This window comes from Lathamus discolor, chromosome 5 (assembly GCF_037157495.1).
Source record: "Lathamus discolor isolate bLatDis1 chromosome 5, bLatDis1.hap1, whole genome shotgun sequence".
NCBI lineage: Eukaryota > Metazoa > Chordata > Aves > Psittaciformes > Psittacidae > Lathamus > Lathamus discolor.
Window position 1 is genome coordinate 73970729 of NC_088888.1, and position 23319 is coordinate 73994047.

Genomic DNA, 23319 nt, shown 5'->3' on the forward strand with positions numbered 1-23319 from the left:
CTCGCTTTGCACTAAGACTTTTCCCACCCGTTACGTCTAATGAGCGAGACGGCAGCCGGGTGTGCAGAAACTACTGAAGTGAAGCCGTATCTCAGCCCTGACCGGTTCCTTGTACAGCTTCCTTTTCCTGAAGGCTCCGATGATTATGAGTGTTGGTCTGTTATTGGGCTGACTGAGAGTGACCTGTTAGTCACTGGTGCATTCCTAAGCTGCTTAGCTGGAAGATGTTTAAGCATTGTGCTCTAAACTTTCATGTGTGTTTCACACATGTGTCAGTGGTTGCTGTCATCTTGGATATTCTTACCGGTAATACACTGTCTTGGTCGTTGCTAGGTATCTAGTCTTGCTGCATCTGGTGGTAGTGAATTAGGTCTCACGTAAACATGTTTCTTGATTGTGAGTTAACTCCCATATTGACTTAAGATGAATGTTTCTCTTGCTGCCTGGTATGAGGTAGAATAAACAGGCTTTGCTGTGTCCGCTTTTCTCAAGTTCTTCTTTACAAGATAAGCAATTGCAACCCCTAGTCTTCTCCCCACAATATTTTCTAGTTTGTACTTCTTTTGTATTTCTGTCTGCAGTATTTTAAAGGTATTTTTACAAAACTCAGCAGTTGCTGCTATTCTAGATGGCACTATGCCATGATTTCCTTAATAGTTACAATTCTTATATTTTTCTATCCCATGTTTCTACATCATCATCTTGTGGTTTTTTACATTTGATTGTGAAACTGAAGACCCTGATGGCAGTTTACGAGTTTATTTAGAACCTAGCAAGACATCTCAGTAGGCTTAATCATCCCATCAATATGCATTATTTGGCATGTCAGTATTTAATGTTGGTTGTTCATTTTGTATGTTTACTGGTTTCCCTTGAGTTTCTTATGTTTCTCTGAACTTGACTCAGTTAAATAGCAGCATTGCTGTATTGTCTCCATTATCTCTTTTTCCTGATCAGTGGGAAATGCATTGCTTTGTATGTAATAACAGATTTGATAGCCTAAATTGTTAGCCTTTGGCCACAGCAAAAATAGACTAATGACTCTATTCTGTGTTTTACTTCTCAGCAAGTTCTTGATCTCTAGAAGTTGTCTCTTTTGTTTGTTTGTCTGTCCTTTAAGCCATGGCTTCTCAAAAATAGCAGCATAGAGTAAGCAAGAATCCAGGTCATCAGCATGTCATCTGCTGTGCCATCACTGCTTGTGTGTTTGTTTATTCAGTAACTGCAAGGTAATTCTTTTCCATTCAGTGTGATCATCCACAAGAAGTTACTGCACAAAAGAAAGTGCTTGTTTCATTTCTTTGGCTGCTTTATTGCAATGTATTCTTATATTAGTTCACCCGATTCTTAGGTCTTTAGAGTGTACAACTTACCAAAAGTCATAATACACCATCAGTTTTCTCTCCTGTTTTTTTGCTATTTTATATTCAAAGACATCTAGCACCTTTATAGAGAGAGAATTTTTTAGAGTTTGATGTTGGTATTGTCTCTGAGGTGTGTTACAGTCTGGTTTTAATTAGCATTTTTGTCAAATTTCTTAGCATCTGTGCATGACTTTATTCCCATCTGATAGTGTAATAGTAATAATGTTGCTGAGCAAGGTTTGTCTGGCTTCTGAGGACTAATACTCATCAAGTGTTTGGTCACTCTTGTCTTGTGGCCATGGCATGTAGAATTTCCAGGTGAGCTCAAATACAATTGCTAATGAGGCTTGGAGCTCCTCTTTTGGTGAGATTGGGTTCATTCAGGTTAACAGGACCCTTCATCCTGAATGAGATGAATTGATCTACATCTCCCATTATTTTCCAGTTTACTTCTGTAAATCCTGGTGATTTTCTGCCAATTTCTGGTTTTATGGTTCATCAGAATAGCACATTTTCACATTTGTTGTATTGTGGTAACACCACAGTACTTGATAAAAAGAGCTTTCTCTGAACTCTTAGATCTGAAGTGATCAGGTTGTTTCAGCCTTACTTCCCTGTCATTGCCATCTCTGGAGGTACCTACTTTTTATATCCACAGAAGACCCAGTTCATTTTGGTTTTCCTATGGGAAATGCTAGCAAGATACTGAAGGAGAGACATGAGAAGTGGCTCAGCAGTGTCTTTTAGTCTCCTATTGATTCATGTTAGTTAAACCCATTCTAGAGGTACATGCAGAACAGTGATATTAAAATCATCCATACTTCAAGTGGTTATAGAGGCAGCACCTCAAATAGAAGAGTAACGATTCTGGTTCAGGAAGTTGCTGAGCTATAGCTTGTAGGTGGGGAGAATAATCCAGTGATGGATTGTCATTATCATCGTTTTAACACTCTTTCCTAGGCATCTGTTTTGGTAATGAGATACTAGGTGAAATGGATGCCTTGGCCCAGCATAGTTGTTCTTGGAAACAGAAGGCTTGTTACTTTTTAGGGTGGTGATGTTTTCGGTCTTGTGTTTTTTGACTGTAGATTTTACTATTTTGTTTTATTCAGATCTCCCTTTCTTAACCTTGTGCACGTTACAGAGTCTACCCTTCCTAATTGGTGCTCAGTCTAAACATACCATGGTCGTACATTATTAGTGGCTACTGTCGCATATTGAATTGATAGCTTCCTGTCACAGGAAATTAGACTAAATTAAGGGTAGCATTTCCACTGGCATGCTCTAGGATTCAAATGTGCCAAAATGAGAGCATGTATATGTTGGAAATGTGATGTTTTGCGTTTTTCACTTTGAGTTCTCTTGGATTTATCCACTTGATGCTCTCACATACTGGGCTGTTATTTTTTAGAATTTTTACCTATTTTTCAGCCTGAAGAAAAAACATCTGTTATACAGGTAACTAATTTGGGAAATGGTTTTTAATATCTACTTTCCAAAACTATTTGACAAATTTGAAGTGAATTAATTTATTTAAATTAGACCAAAATGAGATGACAAAAAAGAGACATTGTTTTCATAGTCTGATTATAAAATTTCCCTAAATATGAACCAAATTATAGGAATTCACTGCCCTCTTCTAGACTTGGCACACAGCTTGTTTGTTTGTTGACAAATAAGCTGTTTCTCAGTGATACAAACTGAAATTTGTAGAGGTTGGGCATCTCAATACTCTAAAGATCTGGGTTTGATCTTTAGAAGTGGTAGTAAATGGTTTCTATTAGAATTCTTATCCCTTCCACAGCTATGTAAAGGTCTTCAAATGCTGCAGGGGATGCTGACTAAACTGTGTCTGTCTTTTCTTGGTGATGAACAGGAATGTATTATGGTTGCTCAGAAGGAAATCAAAATGCAAATCAGACACTAAATCAAGGGCCACTGCTGAGAAGAGAATGAAAGTGTTTGTTTTCTATTCTAGAAGATGGAGAACATGAGAGTCTTCAGTGCAAATGTGCAGTCTCTAATCAGATCCTACAGGAAATGATCTTAACCTTCAAGCACTGTCTTCCAACTCTATTCCCTTTTCCTGGCATCTCATAGAGGATGGTAGTTTTCTTTTGTATCCGTTGACTCTTTTGTCAATAAAGGTCCTTTTCTTGAATGCCTTGGCTAAGGAAAGTTAATTACATTCTTCGTGTTCTGTAATGAGCGAGTGGATGTATTGGGATGGGAGTGACAGAGTTATAAAACCTTTGAAGCATGCTTGGTGTTTTGCAAAACTTATGGTGATGGTAGATTTATGCATTAAGATCATCCAAAATTAGGATTTGCATAATCAGTCTGTACAGAGGAAGATTACAAGTTAATGTGGAAGGGTTAATAGTGGGTGTGAGAGGCTGAATGACAGGGCTAAAGATGACAAGGAACACCAAGAAGAAAGAAAATTATAGCAGATAGGTCAATAAATGAGGAAACGGAGAAAAAGTCAACCCGATTGTTGTGACCAGGAAGGAGAATGTGTAACTGGTGGAATAAAAAGGCAAAGCAAATAAAGTGAAGATTTCTTCTAACAGTCAAATAAATTTAAGTGACTTACAAATTCACTGTGTATGTTGACTGCATGACTGCATGACTGCATAACTTTACTTCTAGCTGTAAAATTTGGGATGGTCTCAGTCACATATGATAGTGAGTTTCCAATATCAAACCTAAGCCAACATGTTGTGTAAAGCTTCTCAGTTTCCATAACTATGTCTTTTGTGGTTTATAATGTCCCTTTCCTAGGAGTTAAATACTTATTTTAGACTATATAAGAAGTTTTGATAAAATTTAGGGCACAGAGAACTCTTATGAATTTTAATTGTCTAGAGAATGCCGCCCTCAGCAGTATTCATTTAGCAAAAATGGTATGTTTTTCAATTTTTACAAAGATTAGTGAGCTTCTCTCTCAAGACTTGATTTCTAGCTGAATACAATGGCCATTTTAGTGTCTTTGCATTCAATGTGGTTTTGTTTTCCTGAAAACAGGAGGATTTTGTTTCTTTTATCATGAGGAAGGAAGTGACAGGCTGAGAGTTGGAGTTGTTCATCCTGAAGAAGTGCGTTGCTGCTGGGTCATGTTGAGCTTCTTATCAACCAGCACCTCCAAGTCCTTGTCCTCAGCGCAGCTCTCAACCCATTCTCTGCCCAGCCTGTGTTTATGCATGTATTTATGACCCATGTGTAGGATCTGGCACTTGGCCTTGTTGAACTTCATGAGGTTTGCAAGGGCCTGCCTCTCAAGTGTGTCAAGGTTCTGTCTGGCATTTTACTGCTATTAGAAGCATTTAGAGATATAATTAGGCAACATCAGAATCCAGCAGTATTTTCTTTGTGGAAGGTTTATGTCTGGTGCTCTAATTAAGAGTTCTTCCTGCATTAAAAAAAAAATTCTGCTGGTCTTCTGTGCCACACATTTATATGGTTGCATTTCCTTTTGGTTTTAGAAGGGCTGTCTTCTTACAAGCATGGAAACAATTTTATTAAAAACAAAGAAAAAAAAGGGAGGTGAGGGATTATTCTGGGCATAATTCCCCCCTCTCCCTTCTGTTTTCTTGGGGGAGGGTTTATTTGATCAGTCTTGGGCTATAATTAATTTAGATATCTTCATAGCTATTTACAAATGCTAAGGTTGTCCCAGTTTTACGCTCTGCCTCTATCACCTTGGTGATATATGTCAGGTCTCCTTTTTCCTGTCAATTTGCATTCAGTTTCCACAACTAACTGCAGTGCAGGGTCTCTGGTGCATGTGGGAGGAGGTGTGCTGCTTCCCAGGCAGGCATGGTGGGAGTGACCTGGACTATTAAATTCTTGCCGGTTTAGAAGCATAGGAAATGCTGTTGGGTCAGTATATCCTGCACTTGGAGGGAGAGGCATGCCTGTCGCTTGCTGTCATTCAGGAAGAGCTAGGAATTTCTAATGAGATCATTGCAGATAATTCTGTGGTGGATATGATTGATAAAAAAATTGATATTAAAAAATAATAATTTGAGTTTCTAGGAAGTGATGGATGTAGTCCAGCAGGTACTAATTCCAGCCAAGTTTTTGTTGTGGTTGTGTTACGGTTCTTCAATGTTTGAAGCACATGTAGGTGTTGTGTTTCAGGGGAACTTTGAACACTGATGCAGATCTCTTCCAACAAGCCTTAAGGAGCACATTAGAAAGATCTGTAGTGCGTAGATATGCTTTTTTTTTTTTTTTCTTTTTTTTTGTCAGCAATCTTTGCCATGTTTTATGTTTGCAGGTAATCAAAGGTTGATGTTTACACAGCTGGGTAACAGACTGTCTTTTAAAATGCTATTTTCGTGTTTTTAAATGGACCGTGTTTAAATGTTCCCTGTTCTGTTGTGTGCTGTAGCTCTGCAGCTTACATCACACTAAAAGTTAGCTAAAAATGTTTAATCACTTTGGTCTGTATTTCCTTTAAACTTCTAAACGTATTTGTGAGTTCTGAGAACTCATGACTAAAGAAAATGTTCCACTTCAGCTGTTACTAATACTTTTCCTGTGATTATTTTTCATTGAAGGTGAACCTCTAAATCTGTTCAGCATGTTGCTTTGAAATTGCTAAGTTATAAGTGTACGTATGTATACACATAAAATACTGCAAAATTTGATTATCTTTCATAGGGAAGTTTTTACCTTTGAAGACAATGTTAGGACCAAGATATGATGAACAGGTTGCTGAAGAAAATCGTTTTCACCCGAGTATGTTATCCAACTACTTAAAGAGTCTGAAGGTAAAGTTGCATTTTCTAGTAACTGAAACATTACTTTATTAATATTCATTCAAATGTTGCTTTTCAGATTTAAGAAAAAAGTTGTTGGTGGCTTCCTTTGGGACGTCTGTATGGAAAATTTATTTTTTTTATTTATTTTTTCAGGTTTTCTCTGCAAATCCTAAACTTCCAAAAGTACTTTCTTACAGGCAAGAACTGTGCAAAACCCTCCAGCTCATTCACTGTGTTAGCAGCAATAATCTTGCTCTTCTTTGTTACTACTCTTGTATCTTGGAGAGATGTCATTGTCAAAATTCAGATAGTCCAAGTTTGTAGTTTTACAAATTACTCGTGTATAGATAAGTTGCAATTTTGCAAATGTGAAAACATTTGAAAGTGACAGGAGAATTTCATATAACTCTTCTGTAGTTTCAGTGCATTAGTTTCTTCTTCTGATGCATAGAATGCATAGATGCTTTACTGTGTCTAATCTGTCATACCCAAGTGTGAAGAAAATTACTTACGGATTTTATCCAGTAACTTTTTAGTGAAAAAACAAAATGCATGAATAGGGGGAAAAAATACAGGAGCAAAGATGAAAAAAGTAGGACCCAAGAAGGTGGGTGGATACCTTTATCATTGGGTGACAGAGCTGTGCTTTTGGCTCATTTTTAAACTGTTTCACCTATTTCTACCCATCTACTTCAACTTGCATGCTGCTCTGCATCATAGCACTTCTGTAACAATAAAGGTGGGGAACAGGACCTTTCCAGCCTTTCATGTAGGTCTGTGAAGTGTTGTGCCCACTCCGGTGCATCTGGAGATGTGGGAAGTGGGATTTTGAACTTGCCAGGCAAAGAAAGGCCTGCAGGCCAACAACCTCATTCTTTTAATCTGTTTATTAAACTGCTATATAGAAAGATAGTACCATTTTGGTTTTATCATGTGTTATGCCTGTTATGTAATAGTGCTACTTCTGTGGTTTTTGTTTGTTTCTTTTATTGCCGTTGATCTAAGTTAAATTAATTCTGAATTTGTTTAACAATATCAGAGCTTAAACACTAGAAGAATCAGGTGACTAAAATATGGGGATCTTCATTTTATGAATCTCATTTAGGCTTAGACATAAAGTAGATGGTGAGGTACTCAGTGTAGCAGCGATAGAAACACCTGTGGGCTAATGTGATAAAAAATACTATCAATGAAGCATATGTGTCTGTTTCAGGTGCTTGAACGGGTAGGATTTTTCTTTGAATTCTTGGATCTATGCATCTAAATTCTATTTGATTTCCTCTTTTATGCATTATATTGGTTTTGACTCTGACCAGCTTTAGTGGGCATACTTAGAATTTTCCAAACCCAATCTTATTCATAGTTTACAGTAATTTAAAATTCTGCGTGTTTTGAAGTTATAGGGAACTTTGTAGATTTATTCATTTTCTCACTATTTACTTGTTAGTCACTTGCCACAAAAAATAAAGTCACGGTGAGCCTTCATAGCCCATCTACTAGGCACATCAGTCAGTTCTGTTGCAGTGCTACAAATTCGTAATGTCTTGATTGACATCCGATGATTAGAATCTGATAGTACAGTTACTAGCATGAGGATCCTCACTTGTATTTGGGTAATTTTGGTTAACAGGCAGAAGATAGAAATTTTCTAAAACTCCCTATTCTCACTCTATTATATTGTCTTGAACCCTGGTATTGTTGCTAAATGTTTTCTATTTTAAAACATGACTTTTTATTTACTGAGATATGCAGTGGGTTACTGGAGTACTGTATTTGTAGAACATCAGTTTACCAATGATCTGGCAATATGATTAATGTGCAATTGAGGAGACCTTGAAAAATGGATTATTTTAAGGCAAAAGTAGCTCATAGTGCATGGTTCTCATCATTTTACTGCAGTGTGTTCTACTGCTAATACTTTGCAGAACTAATCACTTCTGAGACCTGGTTATTACATAAGTGTAAAAATTATCTTCTAAATAAGAGACTTCAGCAGAAACTTCTGCATCTGTATTTTTGTAATCGCGAGATATTACTGCTACCACGGATTTTTGAAGGTACTGGTTCAGCATTTAAGACAACATCTGTGTGGGAGGAATTTTTTTCTAAAAAGCTTCCTATGTGATCCTTTTTTCTCATGGAGCTGGTTGCTGAAAACCTGAATGTTAGAAACTGATTGATCAGGGATGGCAGTCCCGGTTTTCTTCTGATTGCCACTATTGACATAGTATCTTAATAGTCTCAAAAAACCCGAAATTGCAGGAGCAATTTTTTTTTTATTTCTTATTTCTTTCTTTTTTTTTATTTCTTGTTTATTTTCTTTTTTAGTCTAGTACTGTTTATACTTCATAAAAGGTAGTTCTGTTACAAAGAAGTAGGACATTAGTTAACTCAAAAGAATGTTTGGGCATTTAGTATGCTCAAGTTACAGCATTCTTATTAGGAAAACTAGTTATCACTTGTCAGCCACTTCATTGTTTTCACAGATAAATTCAGTCACTGATTTAAACTATTTTCTTCAAATAAGATATGCAAGAAAAAAATCCTGGAACTGGTGGAATTCAGTGTATTGTAGTATGCTCTCTCCCTCCTGGGGAGAATATTTTCAAGTTCCAATGTCTAATGAGAAACTTCTGGGGTCATACAAGGGGAGCCTAGCTAAGCCCATTTAATTGCACAGCAGCAACAGAGCACGTGCAGAAGGCATTAATAGCTGGAGACAGCTAGAATGTGGAAAAGTGAGGGAGAAGGCTTTTGTTACTGCAGGAGGACATGGATAGCCTGGCCAAAATATGTGCAGAATTAATGTGGTATGAAGATCGTGGTATACTGTATGTATAAGATGACAATTTCAAGCTGTCGGTGAACTTTTTGTCCTTCTATGCAGTCATCTTTTACTATTAGAAGCAAGAAAAATAACTAGTTTCAGTTGTGTTTCAATGTGGTGTCTAAGACTGCAGTGTTGCAACAGTCCTTGTGAGAAATAAATGTATATTTTGTTGAGAAGTTGCTCAACAATTTAAAATTATTCTTTCTTCCAAAGCTGTGTCATTCATTGGGTATGGTGGGCTGAAAGATGTGATTCATGTGAAACATTGGCTGGAGAAACATTTTTGTTTTCCATTTTAGCATAGATAGTCTTTCAAAAATCAGTTCTGTTAAGAACTTTCTAGGAGCAAACTTAAGAGAGCATGACTGAGAGGATGACTGTGATGGCTGGTGTCATGTAAGGGATTCAGAGCAGAGCAAAGCGCCTGCGTGATGAAAGTACATGTACTAGGATCTATTCTATAGGAGAGAATTTTAGTTGGTCAGGACAAGCATAATATAACCCCAGCTCAGTAACTGAAATACTATGATTCCTGTGGTACAGTGGGAATCGCATAGATTTTCGGAGCATCAGAATTGTGTACTTTGATGTATTAAATAATTCCCCTGCTTTTTAAAAATTTCTTTATCGTTTTGCCTTGCACTCTCTAAACTGTAGTGTGTTACGTGCAGCTAATCCCATGAACTGAGAGAGCAAATGTTTATGCTTTGTGGAAGACAAGGAAACTACTTTCAGACCTTATACACTTTATATGCCATACATGCTTTTATAGCTTTGGCTGGATTATATCTGATGTCTGCTTCGTTTACTGGTCTGAAATGTGTGAGGAACAGTGTCACTTCACAAGATCTTCACTCGCATAGACTGAAGTGATTCATAATAATGACAAAGGAATAGCAGGCTAGAAGCCCTAGAGTCCCGTAGTAGAGAATTTCCTCTCTAGCAGGCACTTTTCTGTATTTCATTCTATTCAAATTAAATGCAACATTCCAAACACTTGGTGGCACTTTGGGACTGAAGTATGTCGTATGTCGTAGTGTTCTCCTAGCTTTTACATGTCAGCCAGGAAACAGAAATCTGTGAGTATGTTCAAAAGAGTAATTTCTAAAAGTTGAGGGAAAAGCATGTGAGTCTTTTTTGACCTCAAAATCTTTGATATAAAATTACTTTTTTGTGCTTCTGTGCATCATCTTAGTGTTAATTCTTCATTGTAGTAGGAGTTTGGGGAAGTTTGGAGGCTTCTGGTGGGAACATTTGAAGCTGCTGGTAGTTGAGAATAGTGGGGCTGGGAACTGGCTTTGAGTTTTCAGCACTAAAATGGAATTCTGTCTTTCTTGCTTTTGGGTGGGAGGGTGTGAAACTGTTCTGCAAATCACTTTCATTTCTTTTCATAGTTCTCCTCAAACAAGTTGATATATTAAACAGTGTTACCTTTTAATCTGTCTTCATGTTTTTATTAAAGGTTGTTTCCTTACAGTTCTTTTTCCTGTTCTCCAGACTGTCAGATGATGCAGGTTATTCCCCGCTCCCGCAAACCAGGAGTAACTCACATTTTGGAATGTCTTCTTTCTTACTAGAATGGGACTGAATGCAGAAACCTTTACTTTTAAATGGTGTTTTCATTAAATCTTAATCTTACTTTGAAAATAACTTTATTTTTTCCTCCTTAGCTGAGGACGTCTTGGAAGAGTTACAGCTAACCCTGTATTGTACATGAAAGAATAGATTGTCAAGCTGAGCTCTATGTATAAGTTAGGGAGGAGGGTAGTTAGGGGGTCATTTATGTGGCTTCGTAGTCTAGAGCTCTCTGGTGAAAATACACCTGATTCTCACATCAGTCTTTTTGCCAACTTTAACCACACTATTGGTAGGATGCAGAACACAAAAGGGAGATTCTCATGCTGAGTTGGGAGCATGGCGTGTTACTGGAGGTCTGTGGAATCCCTCCATGGAGCCATTGCTTGTGTAGAATAGTAGAAAAATGTCTAAACAGTTTTTATAAAAATAGCTCATTTATATATACTTTTGCATTTTAGCTGCTGTTCTGTACAATCAGCTGGAAGTACTGGTGTGAGAAGATGTCATTCTTCTTTGAACAGTTATTTTCAACCGGTTTATGCCAGTGTCATAGTGCTATGGACCCTACTGTATAGTACCTGTAAATTCAGGGTGGTCTTCCTTGTGAATTAAGCAGTCTTTGAGATACTTGGTAAATGCTGTTGAGAAAGGATGGGGAGGGAATCATAGAATAGCTAGGGTTGGAAAGGACCTTAAGATGACCTAGTTCCAACCCCCCTGCCATGGGCAGGGGCACCTCACACTAAACCATCTCACCCAAGGCTTCGTCCAACCTGGACTTAAACACTGCCAGGGATGGAGCGCTCACAACCTCCCTGGGCAACCCATTCCAGTGCCTCACCACCCTCACAGTAAAGAACTTCTTCCTTATATACAATCTAAACTTCCCCTGTTCAAGTTTGAGCCCGTTACCCCTTGTCCTGTCACTACAGTCCCTGATGAAGAGTCCATCCCCAGCATCCTTATAGGCCCCCTTCAGGTACTGGAAGGCTGCTATGAGGTCTCCATGCAGCCTTCTCTTCTCCAGGCTGAACAGCCCCAACTTCCTCAGCCTGTCTTCATACGGGAGGTGCTCCAGTCCCCTGATCATCCTCGTGGCCCTCCTCTGGACTTGTTCCAGCAGTTCCATGTCCTTTTTATGTTGAGGACACCAGAACTGCACACAATACTCCAGATGAGGTCTCACGAGAGCAGAGTAGAGGAGCAGGATCACCTCCTTCGACCTGCTGGTCTCGCTCCTTTTAATGCAGCCCAGGATACTGTTGGCTTTCTGGGCTGCAAGCGCACACTGCCTGCTCATGTGCATTTTCTCATCGACCAACACCCCTAAGTCCTTCTCCGCAGGGCTGTTCTGAATCTCTTCTTTGCCCAACCTGTAGCTATGCCTGGGATTGCTCTGACCCAGGTGTAGGACCTTGCACTTGGCATGGTTGAACTTCATAAGGTTGGTATCAGCCCACCTCACAAGCGTGTTGAGGTCCCTCTGGATGGCATCCCTTCCCTGCAGCGTATCAACCGGACCACACAGCTTGGTGTCATCGGCAAACTTGCTGAGGGCACACTCAATCCCACTGTCCATGTCACTGACAAAGATGTTAAACAAGACCGGTCCCAACACCGATCCCTGAGGGATGCCACTTGTTACTGGTCTCCAGCTGGACATTGAGCCGTTGACCACAACTCTTTGCATGTGGCCATCCAGCCAGTTCTTTATCCACCGAGTGGTCCATCCATCAAATTGATGTCTCTCCAATTTAGAGAGAAGGATGTTGCATGGGACAGTGTCAAACGCTTTGCACAAGTCCAGCTGCTCTACCCCTGTCCATCAGTTCTGTAGCCCCATCATAGAAGGCCACCAAATTGGTCAGGCAGGATTTGCCCTTAGTGAAGCCATGCTGGCTGTCACCAAGCACCTTGTTGTTTTTCATGTGCCTTAGCATGCCTTCCAGGAGAATGTGCTCCAAGATTTTGCCAGGCACAGAGGTGAGACTGACTGGTCTGTAATTCCCCGGGTCATCCATTTTCCCCTTCTTGAAAATGGGGGTTATATTTCCCTTTTTCCAGTCGTCAGGAACTTCACCTGACTGCCATGATTTTTCAAATATGATGGCCAGTGGCTTAGCAACTTCATTCACCAGCTCCTTCAGGTCCCGCGGATGGATTCCATCAGGTCCCATGGACTTGTGCATGTTCAGGTTTTTAAGATGGTCTCGAACCAGATCCTCTTCTACAGTGGGCCCAAGGTCTTAATTCTCACAGTCTCTGCATCTGCCTTCCAAGACTTGGGTGGTGTGGTCAGAGCATTTGCCAGTGAAGACCAAGGCACAGAAGTCATTGAACCTCAGCCTTCTGCAAATCTTGTGTAGCCACTTCTCCTGATAGATTCCGGAGGGGGGGGTACGTTGTCCCTAGTCTGTTTTTTATTTGCTACGTACCTGTAGAATCCCTTCCTGTTATCCTTAACATCCCTAGCCAAGTTTAATTCTAACTGGGCCTTAGCTTTCCTAACCTGGTCCCTAGCTTCCCGGACAACATCCCTGTATTATTCCCAGGCCGCCTGTCCTTGCTTCCACTTTTTATAAGCCTCTTTTTTCCTTTGAATTTTCCTCAGCAGCTCCTTATCCATCCAAGGAGGTCTCCTGGCCCTCCTGCTGCACTTCCTTCTAGTTGGGACACAACACTCCTGAGCTTGTAGCAGGTGATCCTTGAATGTCAACCAACAGTCTTAGGCCTCCCTGCCCTCTAGGGCTATATCCCATCGAACCTTACTAAACAGGTTCCTGAAGAGGCCAAAGTCTGCTCTCTTGAAGTCCAGGGCAGTGAGCTCGCTACACGCTCTTCTCACTGTCCTGAGGATCTTGAAGTCGACCATGTCATGATCGCTGCATCCAAGGCTGCCCTGGAGCATCACATTTCCAACCAGCCCTTCCCTGTTGGTGAGCACGAGGTCAAGCATGGCACCTCTCCTTGTCGGCTCCTCTGTTACTTGCAGAAGGAAGTTGTCTTCCACACAATCGAGGAACCTCTTGGATTGCTTGTTCTGGGCCGTACCGTTGCTCCATCAGATGTCAGGGTGGTTGAAGTCCCCCATGAGAACAAGGGCCTGTGAGCGTGAGACTTTTCCTGTCTGTCTGTAGAGTGCTTCATCCGCAGGTTCTCCTTGATCAGGCGGTCTGTAACAGATCCCCACAGTAAAGTCCACCTTAGCTGTTTTCCCTTTATCCCTGACCCACAAACTCTCTGTTAACTGCTCACCTGTCCCCAGACAGAGTTCCATACTCTCCAGCCTCTCCCTAACATAAAACGCAACTCCCCCTCCCCGCCTGCCGGGCCTGTCTTTTCTAAAGAGCCTGTAACCTTCCATTCCAACACTCCAGTCACAGGAGCCATCCCACCCTGTTTCTGTGATGCCTATTATATCATACCCCGTAGATGTGCACACATTTCTAATTCCTCTTGTTTGTTCCCCATGCTACGGGCGTTTGTATAGAGGCGTCTGAGCTGAGCTCCAAATGAATCTGGCTCATTGGCTGGAGCTGCTGGAATATCTCTACATTGCTCCGAGCATTTATTATCGGTGTTGGCAACTGACTGGGTGTGTTGGGATGGAATGATGCCCCCCTCCCCCAACACATCTAGTTTAAAGCCTCCTTGACCAGTCTGGCAAGCCTCCTACCAAAACTGCTCTTCCCCTTACCAGAGCAGCTCCACCAGCCCCCAGTAGACCTGGCCTACAAACTTGGGTCTCATGTTCAAGACACCCAAACCCCTGACTATGACACCACCCTTTTAACCATTTATTAATTTAGCCAATCCTCCTAGCTTTTTTAAGGTCCTAGGAAGTAATCATTGAATTAATTGCTTTTGTATGCTTCCTGCAAAACAAATCGCTGGCTCGTATGCTGTTAGTCTGTATGTTTAGCACATGCTGGCACTATGTATCTGAAGTTTCAGGTGACGTAGCATTGTTTTCACATGGGCCCCTACTGGAGTAGCTTGTATTTCTGCAAAACAGAGTAATAAAAGCGAAAAAAGAATTATGAATAAAACATACAAAGTTGAAGTAAACAAGGTGAAATCCAGAACTGATTTGGCTATTAAACTATAAATGTTTATTGCTGACATAACAATGCTTTTTAAAATCTGATAAAGTATTATAAAAGTATTATGAAAGTATATCATCAGAGCTTTGAATACCATGGATAATTGCCTCTGTAGATAATTGGAAATTTGTCTTTGGGGTCTGCTGAACAATATACCTATGTGAAGCAGCTGTTTCTGAACTGTATTCCAGTTATAATTGGAATCTATCTTTTCTGAATGGTCTGGAAGCAGTGTTTTAATTTGCAGTTCTTTCAACTGCGCTGCTAAATTATTGCCACTCTGTTGACCTAAAGGTAAATAAAACCTAAAGGTAAATCAAAATCCTGTTTATGATTACGTGCTTGAGTTTTAGATGCAGTGTTCTATGTTTTTGTATGTGTAACATGCTTCAGTGTTAATGTATTTTTAAGTGCTCTATTGATATATCTTTAAAAAAGGTAAAGCTATGGAACAAGGATTTTGCTGGACTAAGACTCTTAAAATGTCTTTTAAAAAGACATACTGTTTCATGGTGAGGATCCTACTCAAAAGCATGACATTCAGCATTATGACTGAAAACAATTCCTTGGACTGTTAAGGCAGGAAAGCAAGAATACTTTCAGTACACAGGTTTGTTAGTAGTTTTTGCACAGTAGTACTGGGAGGTTATGGTTGGTGAAAGTTTTGTTTGGATCAGGGGCCAATAGGATGCACTTTGCTGATGTTCTCTGTGTGTTGGATGCCACCCAGTGGAATTTCTGTTTCCTGTCTTTTAGAACAGTAACTTCCACAAGGCTGCTTTTAAAGATGTATTTTACAGCTATAAAAAGCAAACACTGAGAAAGTAAGCTCATGCACAAGGGGACACATGAGGGTAGAGTGAGGAAAACAGCCTGAATTCAGGTGCATCCTAACATCGAAGGTGTTGACACTGCCACCGTAGTTACTGACAGAATCAAGTTATTTGACATTTTTGCTTTGAATAAAATGTTTCTGAGATCTTAAGGGATTTTTTTGTTTTAAACTTGAAAATGTGTGTGTTTGTTTTGCACTCTCAATGCGCAGGTAAATTGAGTTATTTTTTCTGAAAGTATACTTAGGCTTAGTAGTTAACATTTTTTATGGTAATTCCACTGTGTCAGTGTTTAATACTGTTTTACTTAAAGCATTAAGAGCACCTGATTCCATCTTACTTGTCTTTTAACACATTAAAATAATTCTTTGCCAGACACTTCTTGCTGTTAGCAGACCTGTCTTGCTTAGAAACATTGGTGGGGACAAACAAGTTTTTGCACTGACGGCTAGTGCTAATTCTGACACCAGGTTTCACAAGGAAACACAGATGATTGTGGTGGTAAAATACAGATTTTGTGAACAAATGCAATATTTAAGAATTTTTAAATCTGCAGCTGTAGCCTGCCATTTGTTTTAATTTGGATGTTACTGGCTGTTTAGTATTTATGCACTGATATTTGAACCTCATATTTAAATTTGTTTTGGTTTGTTTGGTCTTTTTTAGGTTAAAATGGGTTTACTGGTAGACTTGACCAACACCACTAGATTCTATGATAGAAATGATATAGAAAAAGAAGGGATTAAATATATAAAACTCCAGTGTAAAGGGTAAGTTGTCAGCACTTTTTAAATATTTAACTTTTAATATGAAATACTGCACTGAAGTAACTTTTTTTCTTTTTCCTCTTCCCCTTCCCCCAGCTGGCTCCTAATCTGTGTCTTCCTGTGTTTTTCAGGCATGGTGAGTGCCCTACACCTGAAAATACAGAAACATTTATTCGTGTATGTGAACACTTCAGTGATAAGAATCCCTCAGAGTTTATAGGTATGTCTTATATCCATCACTCATTTTTACTGTTAATTTATTTCATACTTACTCATAATTACAGTCTCTTAAAACTCTAAGTGAAAATTTCCTCAGTACAGTGTTTATGCATGTAGAGATTTGATGCTTTTACTCCAGAAACTACTATGTTTCTCCATCGATCAGTTTGATTACAGCTGTCAACTTAATGTGGAAAAATACACAGGCTTAAGAACTGTCTACAAATATATAATACTTGCATTGTGGTTTTGTAACTTCTGCCTGTAGAGATGGAGGTTATGTATTGTCTAGGTATTGTTTTGGCATGTGATGGTCTGGTTTATTTGAAGTCATATTTGGTAACTGAATGATCAGAGATTCTTTAGCAAATTTTGTGAAGTGGCTGATCACACTGTAAGACAGACTTTGAGGTGCTCAAGCATGCCCAGAGAAGGGTAATGAAGCTGATGAAGGGTCTGGAGCACAAGTCTGATGAGGAACGGCAGAGGGAACTGCAGTTGTTTAGTCTGGAGAAGAGAAGGCTCGTTCCCTACAACTATCTAAAAGGAGGATGGGGTGAGATGGGTGTCAGTCTCTTCTCGCAAGTAACAGCTGATAGGACAAGAGGAAACACCCTCAAGTTTAGCACCAAGGGATGTTTAGATCAGATGTTCAGGAAAAAATTTCTTCACAGAGAAGGTGGTCAGGCATTGGAACAGGCTGCCCAGGGAGTGGTGGAATTACCATGCCTGGAAGTGATCAAAAAAAGCGTAGATGAGGCACTCAGTGACATGGTTTACTGGTGGACTTGGCAGTCCTGTGGTAATGGTTGGGCTTGATCTTACAGGTCTTTTCCAGCTTGGTTGATTCTGTGATTCTGTGGTTATTTGCTGGAAACTGGCAGTAGATATTAGGCTGTATCGTGGGTGGTGGTTGTTTTTTTTTCTGTGGTTTTTTTTTTTTTGTTTGTTTGTTTTATTTTGTGGGGTTTTTTTTTTTCTGATGTACTGTTCAGCAGTGAATATTTGAGTGTTCCTAAGGATAAATGTTTTTTTCACCCAGAGTAAAGTGAGTTCGCAGTTCAATTTGGGCAGCTTCTAGGTTTAGTTAAAACAATTGTATTCTGTTTTCTGTTGAGCATATTAATGTTTAACTTGATCTGCAAACTGTCAGAGACAAGAAATTACTTTGTAGCTGGGTTTCTAGAGTCAGAATGGGTGTTGTTCTCAACCCTCTTTGATAATTCTGCAACCTTTCTGAATCTGAGTGTCTGTGTGACTTAGGAGTGCATGGAACAGTTGTTTGTGTAGGTCTCATTGGTAACAGCGTGGTAAACTAAGCCGGTATGTTCATATAGTTCAGGATTCTTATGGAATCATGGAATTGTAAAGTAGCTGAGGTAGCTGGAAGGGACCTGGTGAAATCAGCTAGTCACTTGCCCTTCCTTAGAGCAGGGCCAGCTAAAGCAGCTTGCTCAGGACTGTGCCCCTTTGGGTTTTGATCACATCCAAGTTTGGAGACCCCAGAATATCTTCTGGCAACCACTTCCAGTATTTGTTCACCCTTATAATATACAGGTTTATTTTATTTCCGTATGTTTAAACACAATTTATTGTGTTTCAGTTTGTGCCCCTTGCTTCCTGCCCTGTCACAGGATACCACTGAATTTTATTTCTTTTCCCCAGTGCTTGAGAGATTTAATTTGGGCTCACACTTTTTCACAAAATTTTCTTTTAGGTACTTTATTATTTCTTTATTTCGTGTAGAATACAATTTTAATCTGAGACCTGTGTTTTCTTCTCTGAACTGTAATGCAAGTATTTGATCTGAAAAATGAGGAACTGCTAGATGTGAGTGAAGGGGATCAGTCATCAGCAGTATTTCAGAGCTCGCACCAAAACTTGAAATACTGTTGGATGACTGATCCCACTCACTCTCATTTAGCAGTTCCTCATTTTTCACTCTCCTTTCACAGTTCCTTCACCTTGTCCTCCAACAATATGTCAGAACTTGAGATGTTGTTATGGTCAGCAATTTGTATGGAGCATGGATAGCATGGTGATGTCCTATAGACACATTTAACTGATATTTCAAACTTTAAAATGCCATTTTTAGCATTGAGCCACTAACTTTTTGACTTCTTGATGGTTTTTTTTGAATCTTCTTATATTATGTAGATTGTTCTACCTCTATAGAAAAAAAAATCAATTAGAATCAAGGATAAAATAATGAGGCTTAAAAGACTAAGCTTTTAGATAACCTGTGGTTACGGCTTTCACAGTAAAAGAGAAATTAAGGATTTTCCATTTCCCTTTCATTAATTACTGAAAAGTTGTTTTTGGTTTTGGCCACTTATTACCTGTGACAGAATATTAGAGAGACTGGCATGGAAGATGTTTTTATCAAAAGTGAAAGCAGTCTGCAGCAGTGATAGTGCTGCACCCTGTGTGTTCTTTCCCTTCCAAGCTGTTGGTCTCATTGCTGATATGCTTCTTATCTTTTGTCATGCACGTAAAATTATTGACTTAACCTTCTTGGTAGCAGTAACAGTTGCAGCACTTATTGATATCAATTGTGTGCAATTTAATTTCCAATGTCAAGATTAGATATGAAAAGAGACTGAAATGTGAATGATAACTGAACACAATTTTCTATTCAGCTAAAACAATATAGGATGGAAACTTTATTTTTGCAGCTTGAAGGACTGGAGCATGCTTGCCAGCCTTAAGGAAACAAAATGCAAAAATTTTGGTTAAGCAGAAAACAATGGAGAAATGTTTGTGGGAATAAATTCTATAAAGAAGCTAAAATTCACTTTGATTCAAGTTACACAGTTTTAAATAGTATTAAATGATTAGAATGGAGGCATACAAGAAATTTGTTATGGTTTTTGCTTTGCTTCAGTAAGAAGGCAAGTTTGGTGGGGTGGGCATAAAACCTGACCCTGATACGATTGATAACGCGTTTCTGTTTACACAGATAAGTTTTATCAGTTTACTCTTCATAGGCATTTTTTGGATCTCCAGTAAAACCAAAAGAAATACTTACAGTGTAGGGGAGCATATATAAAAAAAGATAGATATTAACATTTTGTCTGAAGAAGTGTTAAATGAATTGCTGCTCAACTTACTTTGCTGCCTATGGTAGAGAAATAGTACTAGCTTAAAATTACTTGCTTTATGGTGTTGGGTCCTGCGCTTGTGTTACAGCAACCTCATGCAGCAGTGCTAAAGGCTTGGGGAAGAGTGGCTGGAAAGTTGCTGGGAAGGAAAGGACCTGGCAACGTTAGTTGACAGACACTGAATATGAGCCAGCTTGTGCCCAGGCAGCCAAGAAGGCCAACAGCATCCTGGGCCTGTATCAGAAACAGTGTGACCAGCAGGGCCAGGGCAGTGATCACCCCCCTGCACTCGTACTGGTGAGGCCACACCTTGAATCCTGTTTTCAATTTTGGGCCCCTCATTGCAAGAAAGACATTGAGGTGCTGGAGTGTGTCCAGAGAAGTGCAACAAAACTGGTGAAGGGCCTGATGAGAAGTGGCTGAGGGAACTGGAATTGTTTAACCTGGAGAAATGGAGGCTCAGGGGAGACCTTCTTGCTCTCTACAACTACCTGAAAGGCTGTAGTGAGGTGGGTTTCAGTCTCTCCCAAGAAACAACTGATAGGACAAGAGGTAGCAGCCTCAAGTTGCACCAGGGAAGGTTTGAATTGGATATTAGGAAAAATGTCTTCACTGAAGGGGTTGCCAAGCATTGGAACAGGCTGCCCAGGGAAGTGGTGGGGTCATCATGCCTGAAGGTATTCAAAAAGATGTGTAGATGAGCCCCTGAGTGATAGGGTTTAGTGGTGGACTTGACATTAACCGTTGGACTTGATGATCTTACAAGTCCTTTCCAACCTGAACGATCTGTGGTCACAACTGAAAAATATGTGAATGTTAAGAATAATTGTGCTAGGTGTTAGCGGAACCTTTGATATTTGTAATTTTAAATGCAGTATGAGGAAGAGACAGCATTTTGCTGGAATCCTTCACATTTTTAACAGCACAGGTTTTTAGGCTGGCTTACTTATCACTAGATGGTGCTGTTGCCTTGAGAGAAAAAGAAGTTCCAATGCTTTTGACTTCCCCTCCTTTCACTGGACGATGAATTCAATAAAAGAGAGGCTGAAGACTTAATTCTTTTATTCTGACATTGAGAAGATAAGTAATCCAAGGTGATTATACTGTTGCATATTTTTCTTTTTGTATTTTTTTTTTTTTTCAAATTAACAAGTCTGGTCTTAGCATGATAACAGCAAATTTGAAATAGAATTGTGGTCTACTGACACCTCTTTCAGGTTTCAGATAGGTAATCTGGATATGATTTTTATGCCTGATGATGTGAAATGAATGTTATGCTTGTTGAATTCACTAAAAGCACAGTTATTGAATTTGATTGCATTGTCTTCTGATAAGCATTCGAGCAGTCATGAAAAAATGTTTTGAAACTTATCTGTATTAGCTGCATTTCAGTTGCAGTAAGGCAGTGCTCTTGAATTGTGATAAACTGAAGTATCCTATACTTTTGTTGCTAATAATTTGCAGAATGAATGTAATAAATGGCTTTTAGGCTTACGTACCTTATGTGATCTGGGCTGCCTTGATGGGAAGGTACATAAGTCTTTAATGCTACTGATGAAGGTAGAAGGATCCAAAAACACACTTGTGAAACTAAAGCATGCAGGGAAATGGTGACATAATCGCTATCACAGAAACATGGAATGCTTAGCATGATTGGAGTGGATGCAGTGGATGGCTACAAGCTCTTCAGAAGGGATAGGCAAGCAAAAAGGTGGTGGGGTTGCATTGTATGTCAGAGTGCATCAACTGCCTTCAACTCAATAGTGTGAGTGAGAAGGCTGAATGTTTGTGAGTGAAGGGAAGGCCAACCAAGCGGATATCCTGGTAGGAATCTGTTATAGACCACCCAGCCAGGAGGAAGCTACAGATGAAGTGCTCTTCAAACAACTGGGAGAAGTTTCACAATTGCTTGCCCTTGTTCTTGTGGGGGAATTCAACCTGCTAGATGTCTGTTGAAAGTACAACGCAGCAGAGAAGAAACAATCCAGGAAGTTCTTGGAGTGTGTGGAAGCTAACTTCCTAACCCAGCTGGTTAGTGAGTCAACTACGGGAGATGCCTGGCTGGATCTGCTGTTCACAAACAGAGAAGGACTCATGAGTGATGTGATGGTTGGAGGCTGTCTTGGGCAGAGCAGTCGCAAAATGATTGAATTTTCAATCCTTGGAAAAGTCAGGAAGAAGGTCAGCAAAACATCCACCTTAGACAATATCTGAGCGTAATCAGGTATTGGAACAGGCTGCCCAGGGAAGTGGTGGACTCACCGTCCCTGGAAGTGTTCAGATACTGTGTGGATGAGGCCCTCAGTGAGATGGTTTAGTGGTGGCCTTGACAGTCCTGGGGTAACAGTTGGGCTTGATGATCTTACCGGTCTATTCTAACCTAGTTGATTCTGTGATTCTGTTTGTCGAAACTACTTGCAAATGATTATACTCTTTTCTTGTCTTGTCTAGGTGTCCATTGCACACATGGTTTCAATAGAACTGGATTTCTGATCTGTGCCTTCTTGGTCGAGAAGTTGGATTGGAGGTAATTTTGAATGTTAATTCCTGGGGATTTGTGAAAGTTACCAAAAGCATCTTCAGTATGTTTTACTCGTAGTTCTGACAGCTATCCTAATGTATCAGTGTTAGTTATTTTAAAACTGCCTACTAATCTTGATGCCTTGGTAGTTTAGTGTGTTTCAGTTGAGCTTTCCAGGTCCAGTACGTCAAGAGTCAGCTGTACCTGCTGTGTGTGGGCTTTTAGGAGTGTATACATTATACTGTACACATCTTCCCTGTGACGTGTCCCATATTTTGAGTAAGAATGTAGAGTTTCAGAGATGTGTGAAAGATTATTTCTTTTACTTTTTAATCTTTTTCCATGTAGGTTTGCATGGAGGTGTTTTGGGGTTCTTTGAGTTCTTAAGAGCAGACGTAGCATACTTGCTTCTGAAGGGTCAAGGGGGAGACAAAGTCTTTGTTTCCAGCTTGTTTTTCAACTAAAGTCCACAGCATGCTTCTATACAGACTCACCAGAGTTGGTTTTTTTGGTTTTTTATTATCTAAAAATGTTGGCGCCTTCATAAAGAGTAGTGATCTCTTATAAATAATGTTCGTGTAAAAAACACATGCCTATACCATGCTGGTGGCATGACTTTTGCATGTGAGTACTCTCGTACTCACAAAATACAGTTTCCCTGCTAACGGGGTCCCATGCAACACCTGTTTCTTCACAGACCCCTTAAGCATTCTGATGATATTTCTTCTGTGGTCCTTTAAGTGAAGAAAATTCTGCTTCTGTTGCAGCATTTTCTTCTTACTGAACATACATTCATTTGATGCTTAGCATGTATGTGCAAGCTGTTTCCAAAGAACTGGGTCATTGTTGTCTGTTAGTGAACTTGGAATAAAGACACTGGAGTAATGGAGACCATTACTAGTGGGTGCCTGAATCTTGGCAGGATGTTAGCTGAGTGTAGGAAGTAGATGCAGATACAGATACCTTTTATAGTATGATTCTGGTTGTTCCTATGAACTAGAAAATTTGTATACTTTTATTCTAACAATTTAAAAGTGGCATGCAATAGTTAGAATTGGTCCTTTGTTCTGAAGAGGCAGTGCACTTCAATCTTTTTGAATCTCATGCTTTTATGCAGCCTCTCTTTATTTTCAAACCTCTGCCGAAAAGCCTTGAAACTTAATAGCCATGTCTTTTTTTTTTTTTTTTTTTCTTAATTCAGGTAGTTAGTTGCATCACGTTTAATCTCTTTTGT

General features: G+C 39.6%; 1 protein-coding gene across 4 annotated transcripts in view; it reads left to right on the forward strand.

Annotated features, from left to right (window-relative positions):
- RNGTT (RNA guanylyltransferase and 5'-phosphatase) overlaps positions 1 to 23319 on the forward strand; it is a 192070-nt gene that overhangs the window by 717 nt on the left and 168034 nt on the right. For 2 of the 4 annotated variants that reach the window (XM_065681254.1, XM_065681255.1), the window contains exons 2-5: positions 6033 to 6142; positions 16144 to 16247; positions 16376 to 16464; positions 22016 to 22091. In XM_065681254.1, coding sequence (XP_065537326.1) covers positions 6033 to 6142; positions 16144 to 16247; positions 16376 to 16464; positions 22016 to 22091 — 379 coding nt within the window. Of the gene's footprint in view, positions 1 to 6032; positions 6143 to 15081; positions 15255 to 16143; positions 16248 to 16375; positions 16465 to 22015; positions 22092 to 23319 lie in introns of those variants that run through there. The other 2 variants (XM_065681257.1, XM_065681256.1) reach the window with 2 other exon arrangements.